Raw genomic sequence first — 24,868 nt, 5'->3', positions numbered from 1 at the left:
GCCTTTAAGAGTGGAACGCGACAGCATTCAAAGACCCCTGACTGCTTGTCATGCTTCCCGGCAACTGCAGCTTCTGTAACTGTGACGTTTACCGGGAAACGCTGGCGGCTAAAGCTTTGCACGAAGGCAGGCTTTCTTGTAGAAACGGGGCCTCTGCGTGGGGCAATCTCGTGTTATTGTTTCGCAATATTAATATTTCACTCTGAGAAGAGCTAACATAACACATAAGCGGTGTCGTTTTTTTTTTCATTACATTTGTTTGTTAGCTGTCGTTTCCGAAATTCTGAGGAAACCCCTTGTAAAGAATGAAAGACAAGGTATGAGCGACTACGATGGTAGTAGAGTGGTTGGGTATGCGTGGTTCGGAATTGGCTTCGAAATTCTTTTTCCCGAAGCGATGCTCAGCGCTGGACGCGGACGCCGGTTTTTTTGCGACACGAGGCCCTTAACGCTATCGCGTTAAACATTCTCGGTGCCAACCGCTCAAACGCGCTAGTCCCACATCTCCCGCGTTCGTCGTTGTCGTCTTCCACAGCGGGCTCCGTTGGCGTTGATCATTCCAGCGCAGAATTTAACTTCTGTCGTCGTAATGGGGAGGCCGCATTTACGGGGGTATGGGCCATTACTTGATGGGGTATGAACCATTCATAATCTTCGGTGACGGACACATTGAATAACAGAGGTGATACGCCAATGTGTGCGCGTACCATTATCGCCACGATGGCCACAGATTGGGACAATAAAGATCTTCGAGCCTCTGTTCAATATTGCGGGTAACCTCTGTGTCGTGCGCTAAACAGCTTCGCTGGTGTTCCATCTTCATATAGTGGAAGAGCTCTGAATTTCGTTTTAATATAAAAGATACCGATTTATACTTCGCTTAAAACATGTACGGGGCACTGGAGACGTGACTTCGCCCGTTTTTATGCGTAAGTTTCTTTTGCTGTCCCATTCAACAATTCCCTTAACACCATTTTTAACGGCCACAAGCTTTGATGCCCTCTCGTATCTCAAGGAAATATAATGTTTAATGTAATGTCGCCCTTCTCTTTTACTAGACAATGGTAGCTGACGCTTCACAATCGTCCATGGATAACATGTTGCGTTGTCCAGTAAGGACATTCTCAAGTTGCCTGTGAAATGGAAACAACTAATTTAAATATTAAATTTTGCAGGTACGAAACGTTGCTTTATAGGATATTCAGCGTCAATAAATAAAAAAAACTCGGGAGCTATCGTTTAAATACGCGCAATATCTTTGTTCCCTAGCCTAGAAATGAAAAGAAGTATTGAAAAGCAGCTATGCAGGAATCTTAACCGTCCTTGTTTAGGTGCGCCTAATGAAAGAACAGGTGTTGCGTAATAGCTGTCGGCATGTCTGTTAAAGATTAGGAAAGACGCGCAGAAAAAAAAAACATGTGTACGAACGAAGAAAATACCTCCGTGCGCCAGTAACGCAGAATTCAGTCCTGCTCGTGAGTACTCGCGAGCGCAATAAATCATCAGCTCCTGTATTGGCAAAGATCGCTTACGCCAGAATAGTTCGTAAGAAAGACTTCTAGCCATTTCCGATGCTGGACATATCAATATATAACGAAGGCGGCCAACCAACAGCAGCTCGCACTTACGAAACAAGATCTCCGTGAATCCGGCCCAACATTTTCAGTGTTGATGTTTCTGATCCACAACCTCGACGTTGAAGCTCATATTTAAGTAAGGTTCAAGTACGCGCAAAACAACCTTATTGCCAACTTCGCATGTGTCGCTGTGACGCGTCCACTGTTGCTATTTCAGACATTTTGTCGCTACATTTAGCGACTTTATTGCCTGATTAGCGACTAACTCCTCTATTTGGTGCCCGGCGACTTTCTTGCCTGACGTGACAGAACGATTCGCGACATTTTAGCTACTTCGAAGGTAAGAAAGTGCGTTAAAAAAGGGTTTTAGTGGATGTGATTTATTATTCACAAACTACATGTGAGCGAGCCAACGCGCCTGTTCGGCGCGTAGGCTGTGGCAATGATGAAGCAACAGTTTCCTTCGCTGTTCACATCGCGCTTGGGCTTCACAGCGTGCTAGCTTCCCATTGTGCTGAAAGTGATGCTTTCTTCATTTACTTTTCCCAAAACGAATTTGTATGAATCTAAACGCTGCACGATCTGCGGTGTCAATGATTACGTCCGAACGCGTGATGTTCGCAATCGCAACCGTAAATACATTTACAAAGTCAATTTCATTAAAGTGCATGGTAGGATATCAAAGGCAGCACGTGCCTAATCACAAAAACCGAATGTACAGAAAGGCCTACACATTGGAGTGGCTGGGCCCGTTGACGCGAAAAAGAACGCGCCGCTTCCGCTACTCATGAGTTTTGTATGCACTAGTAAGAACTGCATGAAGCTTTAGGGCGGATCTGCCGGCGGAATCGCATTATTTGACCTACATGAAGATTACATGATTGCCGTCACCGTGTTAGTAACATAATGCCTACAAGCATACAAGCGGCACGAACTACAAAGTTTGCAAGGATAACGAGGACCAAGTGGCTAAATTTTAGGGCTAAAAAATGAGATTATCCATATTTTTGTTTTTCGTTTTCGACACAATTTTAGTGACATTCATGCGAAATTTGGCGACCTTTTTGTCCCAGTTCAGCGACATGCATTTATGGCAACACTGAAGCGTGCAATTATTCCTATGCCATCTATTGCGCACGCCTCCGGCACATGCGCTAATAACACAACCCATTACGATTTAGGAAGCCGCCCAGCGAACACTTTCGAGATTAGGCAATGGTTCAGCGACTCCATGAAACGCCAGCATTTCGTTGCTATAAGCGCTCTTTGCCAGTGGCCGGCCACCGCGAAAACTATGCCCAGCGTCAGGTGTGGCGGAACTTTGCTCTTACAATGAGTGGAGGCGTCCGTCGTTTTTTCTTTTTTTGTAAACGGGGGTCAGCGAATATTGTGGCAAATCTCTGCCTTAACGCAGTGCCTTCGAACGACGTGTGCCACCTGCCGAAGGATCCCGGGCCGTGCCTTGCCTACATCCCTCGCTACTACTACAACAACGTCACCAAGCGGTGCGAGAAGTTCATCTACGGAGGATGCCAAGGCAACGACAACAACTTCCCCACCGTGCAGGAGTGCAGACGGACTTGCAGTAAGGCAACGGCACGAAACTATTGCGCACAGTGTAAAATGTAACTCTGTAAAAAAACTACGAGAAACCGGGACCTTATATTTTTACGACAGCAAAAGTTATTTTGAACGGAACAACAGATTCTTTCAGCGTAGATATACGCTTCATTTCTTTCTTTCTTTCTTTTTCCTTTTTGCTGAAAAAAACAGTCCTTGCTTTATTGTAACGCCACTGATTTCTTGACCAGAATTTTCAGTGTTTCTAGGCAGCCGCAACGTTTCTGTTACGGTGATGATGATGGTGAGAGCTGTGGAAACGGCACGGGCTGCAGCGGAGCGCAGCCTGGGGGCCTATAACATAAAACTATTCCAATGTTTTTACTCCAATGTTCTGACGTCAAATTTGCGTAACCGCTGACGCACGCTCCGGGCGGTCATCCGCAGGGTTGTCTGAACAGACCAATCAAACGCTCTCCTCGTTCATAGGAGGTAACTTTTGTTTGCTTTAAAAACAGATAGCATTGCCTACACTGAGCGGCTTGCCTTATCTAACAATGCGGACAAGAGGCAAGGAGCACGCTCGAGTAGGGATGGATTCCATAGAGCCGAACCACTGTACTGAAAGTCGATAACCGGTGAAGAAGGTGGTGCCGGCTTCTGCGATCGGTCCGCTTTCACATACTTTGCTTGCGGTGGCTGGTCGAAAATTGCGGTTGCACGCAACGGAAGCATAATAATAACGTTAAAACGGATCCTCAGCAAAGAAGATTTCGCACAATGAGGTCTTAAACGTGCCGAAAGTTCACGAAAACGTTACACGGCCACCCAAAAAGTTTTATTACGCGCAAATAATCCCGTGCTCTCCGGCAGGTGCGAGTACCCAGCGCCTGAGCGATCGGCGGCAGCCATCTTTTAATCCTTTCGGAACGGAGCAGCCTGCGTCTGTTCAGAAGAAAAATTCAGTTTTGTTCAGCTTATTAATGCATCTGTTATGCGTACATGTCACTTTGACGCGGTGACTTTTTGAGGATTTGTTACGTCGCGTGCAGGCAGGTGAAGTGGGTGCAGCCCAAAAACTTTTGACCAATAGTTTTGACCAATAGCCGGGGGCTATTGGCGAAAAGGCACCGTATCGGAAACACCTATTTTTCTTTTTTTGGTCAAATCATGCATAATCAGTGTGTACACACCATATCAGATAAAAGCTATCGGATTTTCGTGACGTCGCGTGTGAGACAGGTGAAGTGGGGGCAGCTAAAAATGTTTTTGACCAATCGCGGTGGGCTGATAGCAGAATTTGAAAATAAATGTTTGGAATAGTTTTACGTTATAGCGCCCCTGTTTGCGGTTGTCAGTCACCTGCCCCGGGTGGCAAACACAAACTTTTTTTGTCTCCGCGAACGTCAATCGCAGGGTTCTTGCACGGGCAGGTTCCTGTTCGGCTGATTGTTGGCGCGGCCAGCGACTGCGCAGTGCAGTTCGGACGAATAACCTTTGCGCATTTCGCTCGGCAGATGCGATAAGACTGCGTACGAAGCAAGCAGTTCAGCAGCCCTTACCCCGCAGCCCTCAGCAGGATATACTAGCAGAATGCCAGCAAACTTGAGATTAGAAAAAATTGAGAGGCAGACATAGACAAAGAGACAGGAAGGTGGCTATGTCTATGTCTTGTCTATGTCTGCCTCTCGATTTTTTCTAATCTGAAGTTTTCTGGCATTCTACTAGCATAACCACGTGCTAACTAGCCCAACAAGCCAATCTCATGACCTCACCAGAATGCCGCGCCGGTCGCGTCGAGAGTAGCAGCGCGACTTATGCTCGCCCTGCAAGGCTATGATAGGAAATCTGGTCTATTGGACGAGAGAGAAATAAACTTCATCTCTAGACGAGGCTTCTTGAGCCCAAAGGTGGGTGGCCTCCTCAGTCCAGGAGGCCACTTTGTCATAACTTTGTGGTAGTTGTCATAACTTTCTCACTTTGTCATAATTTTGTCACAACTACTGTAAGAGAAATAAGTTTTGTCCGCTTCTTTAGAATCCTAAAATAACATTTGTGTGGAGCTCGACCACCTACATAAGCGTGGGCAGAGAGGTTTCATATGCTTCATCCAATTACTTGGCCTATATTTTTTTAAATATACAGCGGCTTGCCGGGCCTGTCCTGCCACTCAAAGCATGGCTAGATGCTCACTGGTAGAGTCGATGCTGGCATGATTCTCGTGGTGTTTGGACATCTTGTCGTTTGTGATACGTTCAGTGAGCGCGTTTATCTATGAAGATATGATCTGTCGGATACAAACTCATAACATTTTACTCGTTCGTACACAGTGAAAACTTTAGTAAATGTTGCTTGCCAGATGGAGTCCACCGCACAGCAAACTTAATCTGGTAATTGACAGAAAACGTCATTAGCAGAATATTTAAGTGAAGCCACAAAAGTGAAAAACAATAAATGTGCCACTATAATTTTCGCAACTCCTGTTATTTTTGAGAAACAACGTTTTTCTAGAGTAAGCATGTATGATATATTACACGAGATTGAGCATTGCTGTTACAGTCTAAAAAAAATATTGCTACACTGTTTGGCCTGCAAGTCGCTATGAGGGACTCATGTCTCTTCTATCAAAATTGGAAGCTTGAAAACACATTACAGTGTTTCGGCACATGCAAACTTAAATTGTGTACGGAACAATATTTTCAGCGACGAATAATCTTGATGCAACCAACATCATTCTGCAGTTGCATGATGCAGTTCATTCTGCATCATTCTGTCACACACATATTCAAAATTAAAGACGTGCGTGATGGCTTCCCCTGCGTACCCCTGCTTCCCCTGCTTGATTAGCGCTTTTTCTTTTCGGTGCAGAAGGTAATTAACTTATTTCTACACCCCTATGTAGTTCCATTAGGGGGCCTGTAGGTTAAATAAATTGAAAAAATAAATATTTCTTTGCATGGCCTTGTAGCTTATTGCTCCTCGACGAACCGCTCGGTGTTTGGAACCCCACGTCCTCTTCACGCGTTGTCATTGACCCACGATCAACAGCGGACGCGCACTGATAGCGTCAGCCTGGAGGTGACACTGTGACAATAGTACTTGAAGTGAGCTGTAAAGTTCGTGAGTGGCAGAACTGGATTTGTTGAGGAGTTATTGAGAGTCAAAAATTGGGCTCGCTCCAGAAGGCTTTAGCTTGGCTAATCATCATTAGTTTCAGACATTGCGGTGCTCTGGCAAAGTTGACTGAAATTATAGAACACGCGAAAATAATTGATACAATTGTTTCAAGGCATTAAAACCTACAAATGCCCACCTGAAGCTGGCGGAACCTTTACTCCTGACATGCCAAAATATTGGTGAACTGCAGCGCCGATATACACAAGGACCGAAGAAACGAGACGACAGACGAGTGCTAACTTCAAACCAACTTGCAACCTGCTCTCCTCTCGTTTCATCTGTCCTGGTGTATATTCGCGAGTATGTTGTACCAACAAGCCCAAACAGCAACACTACACAAATGTTGAATTGCAATACCTCTTAGGTAAGAGACCTGGCAAATATCTAACGGAAACTTTCAATATTTAATACCCTTTATAAAGTCATAACCTAAATCTAAACCTAAAACGATAGACGAGCGCTAACTTCCAACCAACTCCCAACCGTCTGTCGTCTCGTTTCTTCTGTCCTTGTGTATATTTGCGCCGCAATTGACCCTTATGTTGTACGAACCAAGCCCAAACAGCCGCATTACACGAATATTATTTGCCAGGTCTCTTGGGCAATCAACGCGGCAAATATTTAACGGAAACTTTCAATGTTTGATACCCTTGACAGACGGGCAAGCGCAATCTGTCCTCTGGCACCCCCGTTTTTCACTCTGAAATAGACTTCACCATCACTGACTCGTGATGTTCAACAGTTCTTCCCTCGTTTAAGTATTCACTCCAGGCTAGTTCACGCATTGTCTCGCTCCATTGTTTAGTAGTGTGATTCATTGTTCGCATTTTTTTAATTAATTCAGTTTTCCATCTTCCATCTGCCGGATTGTGGCGTTTTGATTTTGATTCACCAGCGATTTGGCTTCGTGCCACGTCCTGCATATGAATTGCCATAATGTGGACCTAGCATCCTGATGTCAAAGTGACAGCTAGGCAATGTACAGTCTCACGTTTCACTGAGGGGCGCGTAAAAATGCATTCTTTCAATTTCCTAACGTCCTTCCAAAAGCGCTTTCTTGTGCACGATTGCGTTTGTTGCTTCTCACAGTTTTTCCAAATGAAAATGTCCACACGTGCTAATGAAGGGTCCATGTTGTTATACGCTTAGTACAACTGAGTCCGACTGCTGTAAACTCAATTGACCACACCATAGAAGGGCGGCAATGCGGACACTACTAACTGGTTTACTGTCGAAAAAACGTTGCTCATATATAAGCTGTTGTCAAGAGCACATGTGCGCAATGCCTAGCTTTGCAGATAGACAACAATAGAAGTCGAGAAGAAGGAAGAGCGCGGTAACAAAGCAGCGAATATCACTTATGACTACACATCACAGCTGCATGGCTCCAGTTTACGTGACAATTCGCTAAGTCTCACTCATCTGTACTCAACGCATCCTAAGATGCGCAACCAACAAATAGCCTCGCTTTACCCAGTGAAGGGGCTTTTTCCTTGTCCTCCTCTTATTGAACTGCGCAATGTTTGAATGAAACATTTTCCTTTCTTTTTTTTTTTCAGAGCCCCGCAACCTGACTTCTGGCATTGACATAAACTTCGTGTCGGAACCGGGTGCGTATGAATTGACTACTGGGAGGTTATTTCATGCGCGCCGTAAGAACAAAACTCTAAAAAAAACATTAAAAAAGAACAGGCGCTTCGGGGCTTATCTTGCGGTGAACGTGAGCAACGCAGAAATTCGGAAGACATGTCACATCGTATCCCACGATAGGGACATGCTGAATTGTCATACCACACTCCCATACGCCTACCGTTAGCCTGTCTAACGTGTGACGCTCGCTTCAAGCATGCGCTGGAATGTGCCACTGCTCTAGAAGGTCCTCTTCATGTCTATCATACGCGTGCATCACATGGTATGCCATGTATGATAAACGAGAATGTGTGATAAAGTAATTTAGAAATGCGCCACCAAACACCTTCGCGCGCCAAATAATGCTTCTTCATTTGTACGCCATCGGCGTTATTTCGTACTCTCTCCGAGTTCATTTATTTGCCTGGCGATAGCATCCCCTAAATCAGTATCCTCGATGTCTAAAACTCCGTGTGACTCATTTTATCACAATTTTATATATGCAAGTTATATGTTACAAGTTATATAGACACACCGGGCAAATTATTGCCGTCGTCATTTAGTAGTTCTTCACGTCGGCGTGCGTCTATGTAGAAGGGGGGGGGGTGCCAGGCAATGGGCTACATAATGGTTTTCGGTGCTCTTGCGCCGAAGAACACTTTTTAATAGCATTAAAACTTACTTTTTGGGAAGCAACGCATCCCAAGGGAAACCAAAGTGGAATATTTTAGCAACAATGTGAAGCAATAGAGGCGGAAATAACGCATTCATGTTCAGCCATTCGTGGGCGCAAAAGCATTTTTCAACATCGGCAGAGTTCCAAGTGTTCTCCCACTTTTCAAATTGGTGTGACTTGTAACAATCTGGTATTCAGCTGACCATCCGCACATAAATAAGTGATCGAGCAGTTTGCATTCAATAATCAGTTGCCATCATGTCAAATTCTGCAACTAATAATCTCATGCATACATGCACTAATCTAAAATCACATTGGACGAAAGAAAAGCGCAGAAGAAATGCAGCGGAAACGCACTTCGCTACTCGTGTAATTGCGACTTCTGTAAGTTACATGTTCATAATTACCGATATACACTGCAGTATAACTTTCCAGGGCTCGTTTCGAAGGCAAAACCGCATTCACTAGAGGCGCGTTTGTACCGCGTGGAAGCATCAAACTCGTGGCTGAGTGGTAGCGTCTCCGTCTCACACTCCGGAGACCCTGGTTCGATTCCCACCCAGCCCATCTTGGAAGTTGCTTTTTATTTATGAAGTGCCTGCCGTGATTTATCGCTCACGGTCAACGCCGCGGACGCCGACACCGACACCCGACGCCGACGACACCGGCTTTTCTGCGACACGAGCTCCTTAACGCTATCGCGTTAAAACGCCCGCTAATGCGCAAGGCAGCGTTAGTTGGACAAGGGAAGGATGGGCACGAACATTTAGCGTAATTAATTTGTGCGTGCGCGCCTATATGATCTTCAGCCGTCTGTGACGCGTGTATGTGTGCGTTCACGATAAATGCCTAACTTATAACACTTGGGAATGCTCCAGCAAAGTACAATGCAAAGAAAACGCATTGTTCAAATGCAAGTAATGTACCTGCCTATACGGTCCCAATTAAACTGCGCCTGAGAGCGTGCAACGAATTGTCACTTGGAAAAGATATCCTCATTTGAGATACCTGCTTTACCGCTTGAATTCATATTAGTCTTTTAATAACCCGAACCTATCAACAATGTAAGGTGCGTATATTATCTATCAAAGCGGCTGTGTATTTTCGTTTAGTGCCCCGGTAACGGTTGTAGCGTATCAATGTGAATGATATGGAGCGAACGTGTTCGACTTCCAATATGGCACGCGCAGAGCCCACGAACCCCGTGTGCTACGAGCCGAAGAAGGTCGGACCCTGCAGGGCCTACGTTCCTCGCTACTTCTACAACACGACGACCAAGTACTGCGAGCGCTTCATCTACGGCGGCTGCAAGGGAAACCGCAACAACTTCCCCGAACTGGAGGAGTGCCTGCAGACCTGCAGTAAGTGCGACGCAAGCCGTCGTTCTTTCGCTGTCAATAGACGCACTTCTATGGTATATTTTATCCGGTGACGCTTGCAGATATGGCGTAGTCGTTGCAAGAACTCTTTCCTTTCCTTTTTTCCTCCTTTATAGCGCGTTTCTCCTTCTCCACTGCATTTTATAACAAGTCTGAGGTTGGCACTGAGCAACATCTTTGCATTTCCTTGTTTCGTAGTGCAAGAAAACCACTTTCACTACCGATTACTACCGTAATCGGTACTGCAAGCGCTGGTTTAATAACTATTACGTGTGGGGAGAGCCGCCATACTTTCGAATCCCGATGGGTCCTGCGCCTCCCTGACAGCGCTCTCCTCCTCCTTACGGCGCTGAAAGTGCGGCCGCCCGCCACGAAAACAAGAAAAAGTACCAAAGAAAGCTGTTGGCTTTGGCAACGTCCTTGTAAATTTTTTCGTTAGGATAGATACGGAGTAAAGAAACTATAACCTGAAATCCAAGCGGACGTCTCATTACATAACTGGGCCCGAAGGTTATCTCATTTGTGTAAAACGATAAAAGGACATTACGAAAAAATGTGCGCCTTCTCAAGGCAGCACTACCGAGTTACACGTGCTACTAATTGAAATTATTATTTTACGGAAATGTGTGCTATAGGAAAGTGTCTCTCATAGCAAAACACTTCATCAAAGCTCTTACGACGACCTCATCCAGGTGTCCTCTGAATACTCCTTCATTCGCATCAAAGGCCCCAGCACGCGGGTGAATTGACGTGGTCAAACGCCATTGATAACTTTTAACACATAAATTCGACACGAATGCTAAGAAATGCAAATTTCTCTAAGTGTTTGTATTCAACAGTTCCTCAGTCATGATGAGTGTATTGGTCCGTAAGTGTAGAAGGAAAGCGAATTTCATGAATAAAAACTGCAAATAGCAATTGAGCAAGCATTGCTATTATGGCATTACAACTCATCACTTTTAACTTCAAACGAAAATTTACGATGAAGCAAACACAGCTGCAACAATTAAAGCATTATTTAATACTGCCTGATTTTGTAATCACTACACAGGCGAATAAGCAAACAATTCTAATTTCACGGTATGCTTTCTTTCTTGAAGTGCTGGTGGTTTCACATTGTTTTACTCTGGTGTAATTTCCATTTACCAGATTGGCCTTGGTCACAAAGGCCTCAGGGCACCTGCCTAGCATTGACATTCATTGCGTTACCTGTGGCTTTTCAGAGGTCGGATACGAGAACGTCACGGAGAGGTTCATGCAGTTGGCCACTCGTAAGTGCAAAGCGAACATTTTCTAACTTAGCCAAATAGAGGTTCGCGTCGTTAAACTGCACAATTTTCTTAAGGGTGCGTATAGGCGGTTAAAAAGAAGGCGTATGGTCTAGAAGTACCCGTGGGCATTACTACTCGCGCCTCAAATCAGTTCATACCTCTTTCGCAGAGCAGTTAACGGCCATAATGGCCTCTTCACTTTTTTGTCTTGGTTGTCCTGATTCGCGACTGACTTCATTCGTACAACGAAGTATTTGTGTGACTTCCCTTTCTGCGAAATCTAACACAAATGACTATAACACAACACTTATTAAGGTAATATCGATAACTCTACTTATTTTACCAATATGCAGTATCTTCTACCAGCCATGCTGGTTCTGATGTTTTACTTGTGTCTGCAGTCAGATCCAAATGTAACACTGGGCAATTTGAAGTTTGTTGTAGGAGTGCAGGGTCGTAACTCCCTAGTCAGCCATAGTTTTATGCCTCTCATTCGGCTTACCTTCTGTGTGTAGGCAGACAAGAAGGCGGCTTCGTAAACAACTCGGAAGTATTCTTGTGTGTTTCGTTTCTCTGTCTGCGGGGAAAGAACCAGTTCCTTCAGGCTAACGACATCAAAATAATACAGAGAGTTTATTGCCTGCTTCACCTGCACCGCGGCACAGCCCGGCATGGTACTGTCTTCGGGATTTATATCTACACGTGGACACGATAGTGGAGAAAACAGCCCTTTACAGCTTCGCTGTAAAACAACAGCTGGCCAGTGCTCTAAATACCACACTAATAACACAGTTATTCGCCTTAAATAACACAATGTCACACCAGTGCAGGACCGCTAAACCAAAGATTACAAAGACGAGTTACAGCAGTCGCAAAATCTTTCCTCCTCTGTCAGAGCAATAGCGAGAAGCCTTCCTACTTAAAAAAATTCAGAATGCTTCAATAGTTTTACGCGCACGTTAATGGTGATGCCTTTGATAATGTTGGTGCGGAAAAAACGCGGTACGCACAAACCGTCCCGAGAGTGACTGGGAAAATTGGGCATCGGCGCACCTTTCACGTTATTCAACGTGAACACAGTGCCCTGTCTGCCTGATATCTATTACCATCTTGCCCAGTTCGTCCATTCGTTTTCTCAATGCTCTTTTTGTTTCTGTTTTGCTCTCAGCGCTCAAAAACGACACGTGCTACCTGCCGATGAAGGCTGGCCCTTGCTTCGGCTACTTCCCCCGCTACTACTACAACACCACAACAAACACCTGCCAACAGTTCATCTACGGCGGATGTCAGGGCAACGCCAACAACTTCCCGACGCTCCGTAAATGCCAGAGTGTATGCACCAGTAAGTACGTCGAAAAAGAAAGATGTGAAAGATCAAAAAGCAAGCATGTACGACACGTATGTTTAAAAGTTTTGTGTTGGAAAATCATGACTCGCTCGGACTGGCCAAAAAGACGCACAGCATGTAGTGATTCAGGCGAACTGACGCGTGAGTAACTACCTGGGGAGCCACTCTTGGTCAAATAAAAGTATTAGAATTTTGCTTATGATTGTTGCCACTCATTTGCAGTGAGTGAATTCCAGCATAGCGAGAACGAAGTTAAGCTGGATGCTCGCTTTCGGAATTAAGTTCAGCATAGAGGCGGAAATATTGGAAACGTAAAGTCGGGATTGAACATTTTTCTTGTTTCTTTTGCAATAGGAGGTACACAAAATTATACAGCTTCCCCAACATTTAGTTTCGCCCACAGAGGATGGCAGGGGTTGCCTTAGACTTAAAAATAAAGCAGGAGGGCGAGAACGTAGTGCCGCAATTCTTGCCACCGCATCTTCCTAACTAGGTCCTCGCCAACCTTGTGCGAATGTTCGTAACTTTCGAATCAGGAATTGATATTCTGCTATTCAACACGGTCCTCGATCCAAATAATCAGAATTCATGAATAAGAATATTTTCCGGATAATTTTAAGCCTGAACTCTGCTCGATCAAACATAGCACTGGAACAAAAGTACGAGGGTATATACCTCGTGAGTATATACCTAACGGAGCATGCTACGTCATTCAGAGAGCCGGACGTTACCGGCTAAACTACAATCAATAGGACTCTCAAAGCAGTCCTGGGCACGTGATCAAACTATATATTTTTTTCCTGATTGCCATTTTATGCTTTCAATAAGTCTTTGATAACACAAACATGCTGCGGTTAATAAATAGGAACACTGCTTTTTAATGATGGCAAAAATAGATGTTCATTATTAGAAAACAGAAAAGTATCCGACAATCAAGTCGATTTATTTCTCGCACTAATCGATTCCTATTCGATGCAGTGTCAACTATTACTATTCGAACTCCTCTAGTACTCGTTGTTTGCATGCCTAGCCTATGCTCAGTGGTGCCTTGAGATGTAGGTTTCTCATTTTGCGAAGGCGAACATTATGGTGCTGAAATGCCTACTATCAATGTCACATATGCTCTGTGGATTGTCTTTGTGCGACACTGTCGAGTAACAACACCGACTGCAGCTACGCAGTGTAGTTTTCACGCAGAAAGAGGCCCCAGTACCTGGAATGCTCTATTATCACCTCGGAAGCATTGACCCAGAAGAAGCATGTCCAGTGCCCGTGGAATCGTTGCGTAGACCTCGCGTACACAGCAGACGCCCGGACTGCGTCATTCCCTGGATCAGAGCTTCTGGTGTCAGCCTTATCTCGTGGTTCATTAGTGTTGCCACTCTCATAATACCACTTCCAAACTTATCTGGTTACTTGAAAAGTTTGATTCCAAGCATACACTTACCTTCACTTGTCCAGAACTGTGTACTGCATATGTATAAATATTGAGGCGATTATCGTTATTTAATTATTTTGTTACCTTCTTATTTGGAACCATGCTGCAAAGTGGATGTTTCCACTTATCATTGCTCATGAATGCTTTTTCAATTGTTTGCTATGATTGCTAGTTTTGTCCTTCTGAAATAACATAACAGTCTACGGCACCGATACATCACATATCAGCCAGGCGAGATAATGTGGATTTGGAGTCCCATCCGTCGGCGAAGGCTTTCAGAAAAGCTACTCAGGACGTAGTTTGGTCCGTACAAGGCGGCACGACGCCTTAGCCACCTGAACTATGAGGTTATCCCAGACAATCCTGCTTTCTCCAGGGCGAGGCAGCGTCCGCCAGAAGCCGTTCGCCAGTTCATTCACCGTGACGGTTTACAGTGGGCACTCGTTACCTTCGCGAGCTGTCGCAAGGCAACACATCAACACAGGCACAACAGCTTAGAAGCAAGAGCCTCTCAGGCTTGGTCATTGTTAAAGAGAGCTAGAGCTGAGTAGAGGCTGTGGCTGTGCATCGGTAACACCGGACGCGAAGAGTGACCAGGACGCCACTTTAACCGCGTGGTGTTCAGTGAAAGATATTCGTAATAGTTGAAATGAACTGCTAGTACGGCTCGATTGAAGTTATTCCTTATTGAGAAATATCCGTATAATTTTGTTTTCAGCCTACACTCTGTATGCTTCACAGTAAAGTGTTCCAGGGCCGGTATTTTGTAGCGATGCCTTTTCCGATTCTATGCTTTTTCAGGCTTTTCGCGCTTGGCCACTGGTCAGAGCGACGGTCTGCCCACATTATCAACGCGATCGGGTGGCCGTGTGTGGTGGATGATAAGAATAGCATAGAATAAGGCATAAGGCATCCCTACAAAATAGCGGCCCAGATGTACCTTCCATTCCGCTGTCTTTGCACGAAATTGCCTCAATGACAATACGAACGCGTCACGTGGACAGTGGTACGCGTTAACCCGCTGTAATCTGTAAGCTGTAATCCGCAGAGCGCGAGAAATTTCAGCGCGACAGCGCGTTACTCGAAGAACAGCCCGCGTATCTTTATGCTTGAGAAGCTGAACGTGCTGGGACAAGCAGTGGGACAAAAATGGACCTAATTTAGGAACATATTGTCTTTCGGCAATTTTGTCTGCGCAAATATATTGATCCTACTTTTATATATTGATGATGTGCGCCCGTGCTCACGTAGAGTGCATCAATACGAGACATTGCTGTGTGTCTGCCTGGAACAAATTAAGTTATTCTTGTAGTGGGACATTTACTTCTGGCCTAGCCGCTTAACGCGAGTCAAGGGTGCCGATAGATATAAATAACTTCGCAATGCTCTGAAGCTGCACTGTTGTTCATGCGGCATACTAAGTGTACTCTTAAACGAAATGTTATTTTTGTAAGGATATAAAAATATCTTCTTCAGGTCGTTGTTAAAGGGCAGGCATAATACTTCTAGGTGCACTCTAAAATTTAAAAAATTAAAAAAGAAACCTAGCAATTACGAGATCATCAGCCATGCGTGGGGCCAATGGAGCCTAGGCGGCGTCTACCCAAAGTCGGCGTTTTAAAAAAAAAAGGACGACAGCGGCATGCTAAGCTACGGAATAAAAAATATGCTCCACGGATATTTATTGGCTGTGGCCAATATGGCCTGCTGTATTGGAGTGTCTTCAATACGACAAACGGAACAAAATACGCAGAAAGTAACAAAACATTTTACTTAAACGGGGTTGATTCCTTTGTCATTTTTCATAAACGGCAAACGTCTTCGAGCGGTGGGCACATATGTCCCTCTGGACATAGAATGTTACAAAAAGTAACAAACTGCGGCATTCGGCTGCTCTGTGGCTACGCATTCTCCTGATGGAGACAAACACAGAGTACAACACGTTGGTGCAGCGCTTACCCCAGGATGAAGTGCGAAATCAAGCACGTTATTAACGATAATTAATGAGATAAAATCTGGGGTTTCACGTGCCAAAATGACGACTTGATCATGAGGAACGCCGTAGTTGGGGGTCCGGATTTAGTTTCACCCAGGGGATCTTTAACGTGCTCCCCAATTAGCGGCGCACGGTCGATTTTGCATTTCGCCCCCATCGAAATGCGGCCGCCATGACCGGGTTTCGATTCCGCGACCTCATGCTTGGCACCTCAACGCCATAGCCGATAAGCCACCACGGTGGGTTACGTAATTTACGGCAAGTCCGCGATAGCAGCGCTCATTATACGAGGACACATAAAGGGAAATGCGAGACAAGTACTGCCTTGCAGCGGAAGTTTCATTGTAAGGGAAACGGGGCGCATATCGTATGAAACACAACAGCTCAATAAAAAGAAAAATAACACTGTAAAACACTAGTGCAGGACCTCTAAACCAAAGATTACAAAGACAAGCTACAGCAGTCAGAGAATCTAACCTCCTCCTCTGTCAGAGCGATAGCGAGCTCGCTAACGCATATGCCTTCCTACTTAAAAAATTCAGAATGCTTCAATAATTTCACGCGTACGTTGATGCTGATTATTTTTAATAATGTTAGTGCTAGAAAGACACGGAACGCACAAACCGTCACGAGAGTGACTGGGAAGATTGGGCGTCGGCGCGCCTTTCCAGGTGTTTAGTGTTCACGTTATTCAACGTGAACACAGTGTCATGTATGCCTGATATCTATACCCATCATGCTCGGTTCGTCAATTCGTTTCGTCAATTCTCTTTTTATTTCCGCTATGCTCTCAGCGGTCAAGAACGACACGTGCCACCTGCCGAAGAAAGCTGGACCCTGCTTCGGCTACTTCCCCCGCTACTACTACAACACTACGACAAACTCCTGCGAGCAGTTCATCTACGGAGGATGCCAGGGCAACGCCAACAACTTCGAGACGCTCGAGAAATGCGAGAGTGTATGCAGCAGTAAGTACATCGAAAAAGAAGGATTTGAAAGATCAAGAAGGAGGGATGTACGACGCGTGTGGTTAAAAGCTTTTTGCTGGAAAATCTGGATTCGCTCTGATTGGCCAAAAAGACGCATAGCGTATAGTGATACTTAAAGGAAGAGGCCTGGACACCAACCAAAAATGGTTTAAAATAGTTATTTACGTTTCGGCTCGGTATAGTGATTCAGGCGAACTGACGCGTGATAATAATTACCTGGGCGAACCACTCTTGCTCGATTAAAAGTATTTGAGTTTTAGTTATGATTGTTGTTACCCATTTACAGTGAGTGAACAATACGGTCCTATGGAGAAGGAAGATACGCTGGATGCTCGCTTTCGGAATTAACGTCAGTGCAGAGGCGAAATTACAGGACACGTAAATGCGGAACGGAAAATTTTTTTGCAATTGGATATGAACGAAATTTTACAACTTCCCCAACACCTAGTTTTACCCACACAGGATGGCACACGTTTCCATAGAAGTAAAAGTAAAGCAGGAGCGCACGAGGACAGTGCGGCTATTGTTGCCACCGCCTCTTCCTCCCTAAGTCCTCGCCAACCTTGTGTGAGTGTTTGTAACTTTCGAATTAGGAATCGATATTGTGCTATTCAACACGGTCTTCGATTGAAATAGTCACGATTCGTGAATAAGAATACTTTCTGAATATTGTTAAGCCTTAACTGTGCTCGATCAAACGTAGTATTTGAACAAAAGTACGGTGTTATCCCCGTAGGCAGACTATAGCAATAAAATATGACTATATGCGCAACGGAGCAGGCCAGGTAATTCAGAAAGCCAGACATTACCGGCCAAACTAAAATCAGTCGAGCTCTCCAAGAAGCCCTGAGCACGCGATCAAACTACATATTTGTTCCTGATTGCCATCTTAACCTTTCAATAAGTATTTGATAACAGAAACTTGATGTCGTTATTAAATAAGAACACTGTTCTTTTTAATGATGGCGAGAATCGCTGTTCATTATTAGAAAACTGTTTGAAAAGCACCCGACTATCAAGTCAATCCATTTCCCGCACAAATCGATTCCTATTTGATACAGTGTGAACGATTACCATTCGCATTCCCCTACTCCTCGCTATTTCCATGCCTAACCTCGGCTCAGTGGTGCCTTGAGCTGGAGGTTGCTCATTTTGCGAAGGGCAACATTATGGTGCCGGAAAGCATACTTCCAATGTGGCACATATTTCTTGCGCATTGTCGTTGTGCGACGCTGTCGAGTTACAACACAGACTGCATCTACGCAGCACAGTTTTCGCCTAGAAAGAGGCCGCAGTGCCTGGCGTGCTGTATTATCACCTCGCTAGCATTGACCCAGAAAAGGCATGTCCAGTGCCTGCGGAACTGTTGCACAGACCTTCCGAACCCACCAAATGCCCGCACTGAGTCTTGTTCTGGCGCAGAGCTTGTGGTGCCAGCCTTATCTCGTATTCGATTAGTGTTGCCACTCTCATAATACTACATCCGAAGTGATCTCGTTGCTTGTTAAGGTTGATTCCAAGGATACACCTACCTTTACTTGTCCAGAACTGCGTATTAGGTATGTACAAATAATGAGGCGATTATTGTTTGTGTAATTCTTTTGTTGGTTTGTTTTTTTGTTGCGCACCATATTGCAGAGTAGATGTTCCCACTTATTATTGTTCATCATTGATCTTTTCAATTGTTTGCATGATTGCTTGTTTCGTCCTTCGGAAATAAGGCCGGTATATGTTGCATAATAACTCCGTGGCAGACCTTTGTTGTGTCTACTATTCCGAAGTACTTGACGGCACCCACCGTCTGTATTCCTGTGCAAGCTGAAAATTTAAAAAAAAATATTTCGTTCACTGTTATATCCGCGTTAGCCTAGCTTTGGCGGTGGCGTGTTTGTGATTGCGGAAAACTTCGGGTTGCAAGTTTTTTGTCACCTAACTATGCCCCTCAAAATAAGTGTTTTGGAAGGCAGCTTAGTGTTGATTGTGTTGATTTCAAGTGCGTAGCTTTCTTAGAATAAAATTTATTATTTAAATAATGTTGTAATTACGTAGCAATACTGGTGCCAACTTCAGGGTCTGTAATGTTTGCAGGCTATCGAAACTTGCTATCCGCTTTTTTACTTACCAGATTTATCGCACACTTTCTCAGGGCGAAATCGAAAGTATTTTGGGAACTGTGCGTAAATCATGCAGCATCTGCGCGAAAATTAGAATCTCTTGACCCTGCCCTGGTAATCCATATCAATACATATTCTTTCTTCATTCACTAATGTAATCGAAACGAAATAACATCTAATCTGCTTAATATCGTAATCTTAGCATGTGATTTCTTATAGTATCACGTAATATTAACTTTGCCACTTTTTTTTTATTTCAGACAGTTCTAACGCATGGGAACTCACCAGGTCCAGGCTCATCACTAAACTACGTAAGTGCAAGATCATATAATAGTTTCAAAGTGAAAAGAAGTGATGTTAAAAGTGATAGCAGTTTAGCTGTTTGACACACTTTCGGCCGGCTTTTCACGCCAAAATTACGTTTAGAAGCAGTTATGAAGAAAGTAACGTTTTAAAAGCACCACGCAGTCACTTAAATTGGAGAGAAATGACTTGACGCAGATGGTGCAAGCTCCGCGACTTTCACGAACGAACTTTTCATGCGTCATTAATGTCCCAAAGCAGCGCATGCATTGTCTATTGCAGAAGCGCAATGTTAAAGATACCGAACGAAGATACCCCTTGTCTGAGGTCACGTAAATTTTTGTGTTGCGTTTTACTTCAGCATTCTTGAACCTTACGTACGTTTCTGGTAAGGCGGCAATAAACGAGATGATTATGTCAGGCTGTGTTAGTAAGTTACGCTCTTGCCGTGAAAAAATTCAGCGACCATTACGATAGTACCTGAATCAAAATTTCAGCGCACCTCTGCACGTGTTTCCCTTTTCCTATATAGAGGCTATATATCATTTGCGATACAAATCATTCGCAACTTTATAATTCGGAACTTTAGAATATTATAATAATGTTCTGCCGCGGCGCGCTCACACCTAGCCGTTTCCTTTAGGTTTAGTTCGGCCGGGAAGTTAAATGATCAAGAGCACGTTAGGGCGACGGTAGGGAAGGGCGGTCGGGGGGGGGGGGGGTTCTGGTTAGTGAATCTCCATCGCTAACTCCGCCGTGGCTGCGCATTGCATGGGTGCTTAGCGGAGGCATCGTGCACGCCGTAAGCATTAGTTCCCCTGCCATCAAGTCGGTGGCGCAGCCGAAGTTTGTCGCCGCATCTTACACCGTGGACAGTGGCGTGGCCGCCCCGCGTCACGTTCTCGCTCGCGAACAACGCAGCATGCGGTTGCAGCCGACAGCGCTTCTGACGCTGTGTCACAAAATATTTCCTTCGTCTTATACCATATAATATACTACAACATAAATGAATATACGCGATAACATAATATTCTTGTTACGCGGAAACACATACCCAACCTCCTTTATCCTTTATTACGAGCCTATGAATCAATGATGAGTGAGTGACTGCTCGTATCCCGCTGCTTCCGGGGGTATGAGCGGTTTCTCGGCCCTGCATTGTCGCTGGGATCGTCCCACCATTGTTTTCTATCAGGCCCCGTGTAGCAGAATATCTGGTGTCGGTGTCGGCGTCAATTGGACGCGATAACAATATGGCGTTCCACTCCTAAAGCCATAGCGTGGGCGTCTTCTAAGTTTTTTTTTTGTCATCAATAGCTTCGGTACATTATAGCGGTTTAAAATGCACGCGTGCGGTGTGATTAAAGAGCCTCCTTTAAAAAATAAAATTTAATGTAGAAATATCATTCTGTAGACGAAAACAAGGTATCTAGCACGAATCACCGCAGGGTTTCATTTAAGTCTCTTCCACGTCGAAAGTTCTGCGACTCGCAGATGCGTAACGTGAAAAATTTTCCCCATCCTGTCCAAGCTATAGCACAGAACATTATGTCGCAAACGGTCATTCAGGCTGTGCAATACCTGCGCTTGTACGTACCGCACTGCCGTGAATACTTCATTATAAAGTAGTTAGTATGCGCTATTTGAGTGGTTCCTTAGCGAGAGGCAGCATCCCAATGATAACGAAGACTGTATCGTCGCGTTTCCCAATACTGGTTCCCAAATATTCTCGAGGCGCCAAGTGCTTAACTTTTCCAGTGACCCTGGACCCAATATGTGAGCTGCCGAAGAAGGCTGGTCCGTGCCGTGGCTACTTCCCCCGCTACTACTACAACGTGACGACAGACACCTGCGAAGTGTTTATCTACGGAGGATGCCAGGGCAACGCCAACAATTTCAAAACACTTACGCAGTGCGAGACCAGGTGTGGCGGTAAGTGTTCTCAATCCTTCATTCGTTATGAATCGCATAAACTGAAAACTGAAAGTAGTTATTCAATATCTTCAAGGAAGCAGCGAAGACGTGTGCACAGACACACAAGCATCATATATATATATATATATATATATATATATATATATATATATATATATATATATATATATATATATATATATATATCCTAGTTTAGAGCCATTCTCACGTTAGCTCCTGTATCATTCAGGTATACAATTGCGAGTCATATTGCAGATACATGTATTCAGAAACACAATGGTGCGTAAACAAGCTGAACATTATTGAAGGCGTTTTTAATGATACAGTGCAGCTAGAGACAATATGCCCTAAAAAAAGACCACGGGCCCTATAACGTAAAACTATTCCAATATGTTTCTATTCCAATTTCCTGACGTCAACTTTGCGTAACCACCGACGCAAGCACAGGGCGGTCACCCATAGGGTTGTCTGAACAGACCAATCAAACGCTCTCCTCGTTCATAGGAGGTCCCTTTTGTTTGCTTGAAAAACGAATAACATTGCCTACACTCAGCGGCTTGTTGTATCTAATTGGCTGACAAGAGGCGAGGAGAACGCTCAAGTGGAGAGGGATTCACTAGGGCAGAGCCAGTGCACTGAAAACCGATAACCGGATGAAGAGGGTGGTGCCGGCGTCTGCGATTGGTCGGCTTTCCCTTACTTAGCTTGTGGTGGCTGGTCGAAAATCGCGGCGGCATGCAACGGAAGCTTAAGAATGACGCTAAAATTGACCCTAAGCAAAGAAGAGTTGGCAGAATGAGGTAGTAAACGTGTCGAAAGTGCTTAAAAACGTTACACGGTCACGCAAGAAGTTTTATTATACGCAAATACACCCATGCTCTCCGGCAGGTGCGAGTAGCCAGCGTCTCAGCGATCGGCGGCAGCTATCTTTTATTCCTTTCGGAACGGGGCAGCCTGCGGCTATTCCTAAAAAAATTCAGTTTTGTTCGGCATATTAATGCATCTTTATCGCGTACACGTCACTTTGACGCGGTGAGTTCATGCGGTTTTGTGACGTCGCGTGACAGGCAGGTGAAGTGGGTGCAGCCCGAAAACTTTTTACCAATAGCCGAGGGCTAATGGCGAAAAGGGGTCGAATCAGAAATAACTGTTTTTCTTTTTTCTGTCAAATCATGCATAATCAGTGTGCATGCATCATATCAGATGGGGAGGTATTGCTGTTTTTGTAACGTCGCGTGACAGACAGGTGAAATGGGGGGTGGTCGAAAAAAGTTTTTGACCAATCGCGGAGGGCTGATAGCAGCATTGGAATAGAAAAGTTTGGAATAGTTTTACGTTATAGCGCCCCACAAGAAGATTTATTATACCTTTACAAAAATAACATTTCCTTTCAGAGCATACCTATTATGCCCTATGAACGACAGGGCAGGTTCAGAGTGCTGGCAAGTCATATACGGCTATCGGTACCCTTGACGCGCGTTAAGCCGCTAAACCAGAATTAAACGGGCCAACACAAGAATAAGTTCATTCATCTATTCGGGGCAGACACACAGCAGTGCTTCGCATAGATGCACTGTACTCGCGCACGGACGCCCATCCGCAATGTAGCAAACTAAAATCAATATATTTGTGCGGAGAAAATTGTAGAAATACAATCTGTTCTTAAATTAGGTCCAGTGTTGTCACATTGCTTGACCCAAAGCGTTCAGTTTCTCAACGCTTAGAGATACGCAGACTGTTTGTCGAGTAATGCGCTGCTGCGCTGGTGTTTCCTGCGCTCTGGGGATTACACCTCTAAAGGGCCTTTGACCGCATATACCCCGATATGTATTCAAGATTGGGCGTATCGGTTTTCCGCTCTGCCTTTCGTACAATGAGGCAGCAAACATCGAGCACTTTCTGAGTTCTTGCACAAGCTACGTTAGTGCAAGAGGCTCTACTTGAGAACTTAGAAAAGAAACAAAGGCCGTCCACGTGTGTGTCTTCAACATCTTGCATTTCCGGATGAATCTGCTACAGCCCGCAGGGAAACTTCACGCTTTCATCTCATGTTTTCAAGAGACGCCTAACTCCTCGACGGATGGTGAATAAACAATTCACAATGAAACAGACGTTCAGGTGGAGAAATCGTCAGCACTGATCGCCAGGCTAAACCAACCTGTAGCTACAGACCATCACCAATGCCAAAATGAAAGCGCGGCGAAGGCTAACCCGGACTGGGGACAGTTTTAGCTCAGCATCTCATACAGCCTGCTCCGCTCACTTCTCACGAGGTGAGGCGTTGCAAACAACCGCATTGAGTTCACATTTAACAGCCAAGCTGGTTCACAGGATCCTGAAACAGTTTTCGCGTGGCGGCGTGTCATTGCGTGGCCGATATCGAATGTATATGTAACGCAACGTGCGTCGGAGACCCGCACTTGTTTTGAAACGCATTCATCAATGATTACATAAAAAAGGTTAGCTTGCGCGTATGTTAGTTTATTAGTCGACAACCAATGAGTGACCTTTTTCTAAGCAGTTTACCGTATTTTTGTCCCTCATTTTGCTTTATGCTGGCTCCACTGTGGAGGTCGGCCAGGAGTTTGCACCTCAGCAACGATAAATGAAGCCGCACTAACGCTGCAAAGCATCGTGGTTTCTAGCCATCACTGAAAACAACCAGCCACGCTCCGAGGCAGCAGCAGCAGTTGGCTCGGTTCATTAAGGCCGACAACTAGAAAACACACCCCTTGTACTTCCATATGGTGTGAGTGTGTCAGTTGGTCAAATTTAAACACATCCAGGGAATGTTTTTTTTTTAGAAGCGCAGCGCATTTTCCAGAGGCGCGAGCGACGGGCTGTAATTGGAGGCGTTCTACAGAATAACGTAGCATATTAGGTCTGCCATTCTTAGATTTCATTTATCCAAATATTTGTGAAGTCTAACGTTCCTCTCCAGGGCTCTTGAGCTTCCCGTCGCCTTTAGCAAGACGTTATGCGTGGACGAAAATGTTGACGAGATCAATGATTGGTGAAAATGACCGAGTTCGACGGCCATCGGCTGTAAGAGCATTCAAACTTTAGGTGTGCCCTCGGCAATAAATCATGTTAGTGGTGAAACCTACACTCTGTAAGGTATCTTCGCTGTCTCGGTAACGAGAAATCCATTTAACTAATCGCAATCTGAACACGGACGCTCCTGGTGCGTAATCTAGCACTTCCTGAATCACATAGGCCTCACTGCGCCGTCAAATGCAATGAAAACCAAGCGCTCATTGTATAGCCGCTCACTTCTTGAGCACCGCTATTATACACATCACTGGTATGCGTTTCATGAACCACTTGCAAATTCAGCGAAAGTTTCGTTAGAGAAAATTGCCGCATCAACATACCGGCCTCACGTGCTATTCATTCTTACAGCTTTAAAACGGAAGGACGGTGAAGCTAAGGAGCAAAATAATAATAAAATGACGATTGCAAGCCCAATGCGTGTG

At 44.8% G+C, this 24,868-nt stretch overlaps 1 protein-coding gene across 1 annotated transcript in view; it reads left to right on the top strand.

Annotated features, from left to right (window-relative positions):
- The window catches only part of LOC135896910 (papilin-like), a 62,917-nt gene that overhangs the window by 27,948 nt on the left and 10,101 nt on the right, over positions 1 to 24,868 (top strand). The window contains exons 10-17 of the mRNA XM_065425412.1: positions 2,992 to 3,162; positions 7,874 to 7,924; positions 9,810 to 9,980; positions 11,222 to 11,269; positions 12,438 to 12,611; positions 16,846 to 17,019; positions 19,415 to 19,465; positions 21,216 to 21,389. Of these exons, the coding sequence (XP_065281484.1) occupies positions 2,992 to 3,162; positions 7,874 to 7,924; positions 9,810 to 9,980; positions 11,222 to 11,269; positions 12,438 to 12,611; positions 16,846 to 17,019; positions 19,415 to 19,465; positions 21,216 to 21,389 (1,014 nt within the window). The remainder of the gene's footprint in view (positions 1 to 2,991; positions 3,163 to 7,873; positions 7,925 to 9,809; positions 9,981 to 11,221; positions 11,270 to 12,437; positions 12,612 to 16,845; positions 17,020 to 19,414; positions 19,466 to 21,215; positions 21,390 to 24,868) is intronic.

The sequence above is a fragment of the Dermacentor albipictus genome, chromosome 7, assembly GCF_038994185.2.
Source record: "Dermacentor albipictus isolate Rhodes 1998 colony chromosome 7, USDA_Dalb.pri_finalv2, whole genome shotgun sequence".
NCBI lineage: Eukaryota > Metazoa > Arthropoda > Arachnida > Ixodida > Ixodidae > Dermacentor > Dermacentor albipictus.
This window is presented reverse-complemented; position numbering and strand designations above follow the sequence as displayed.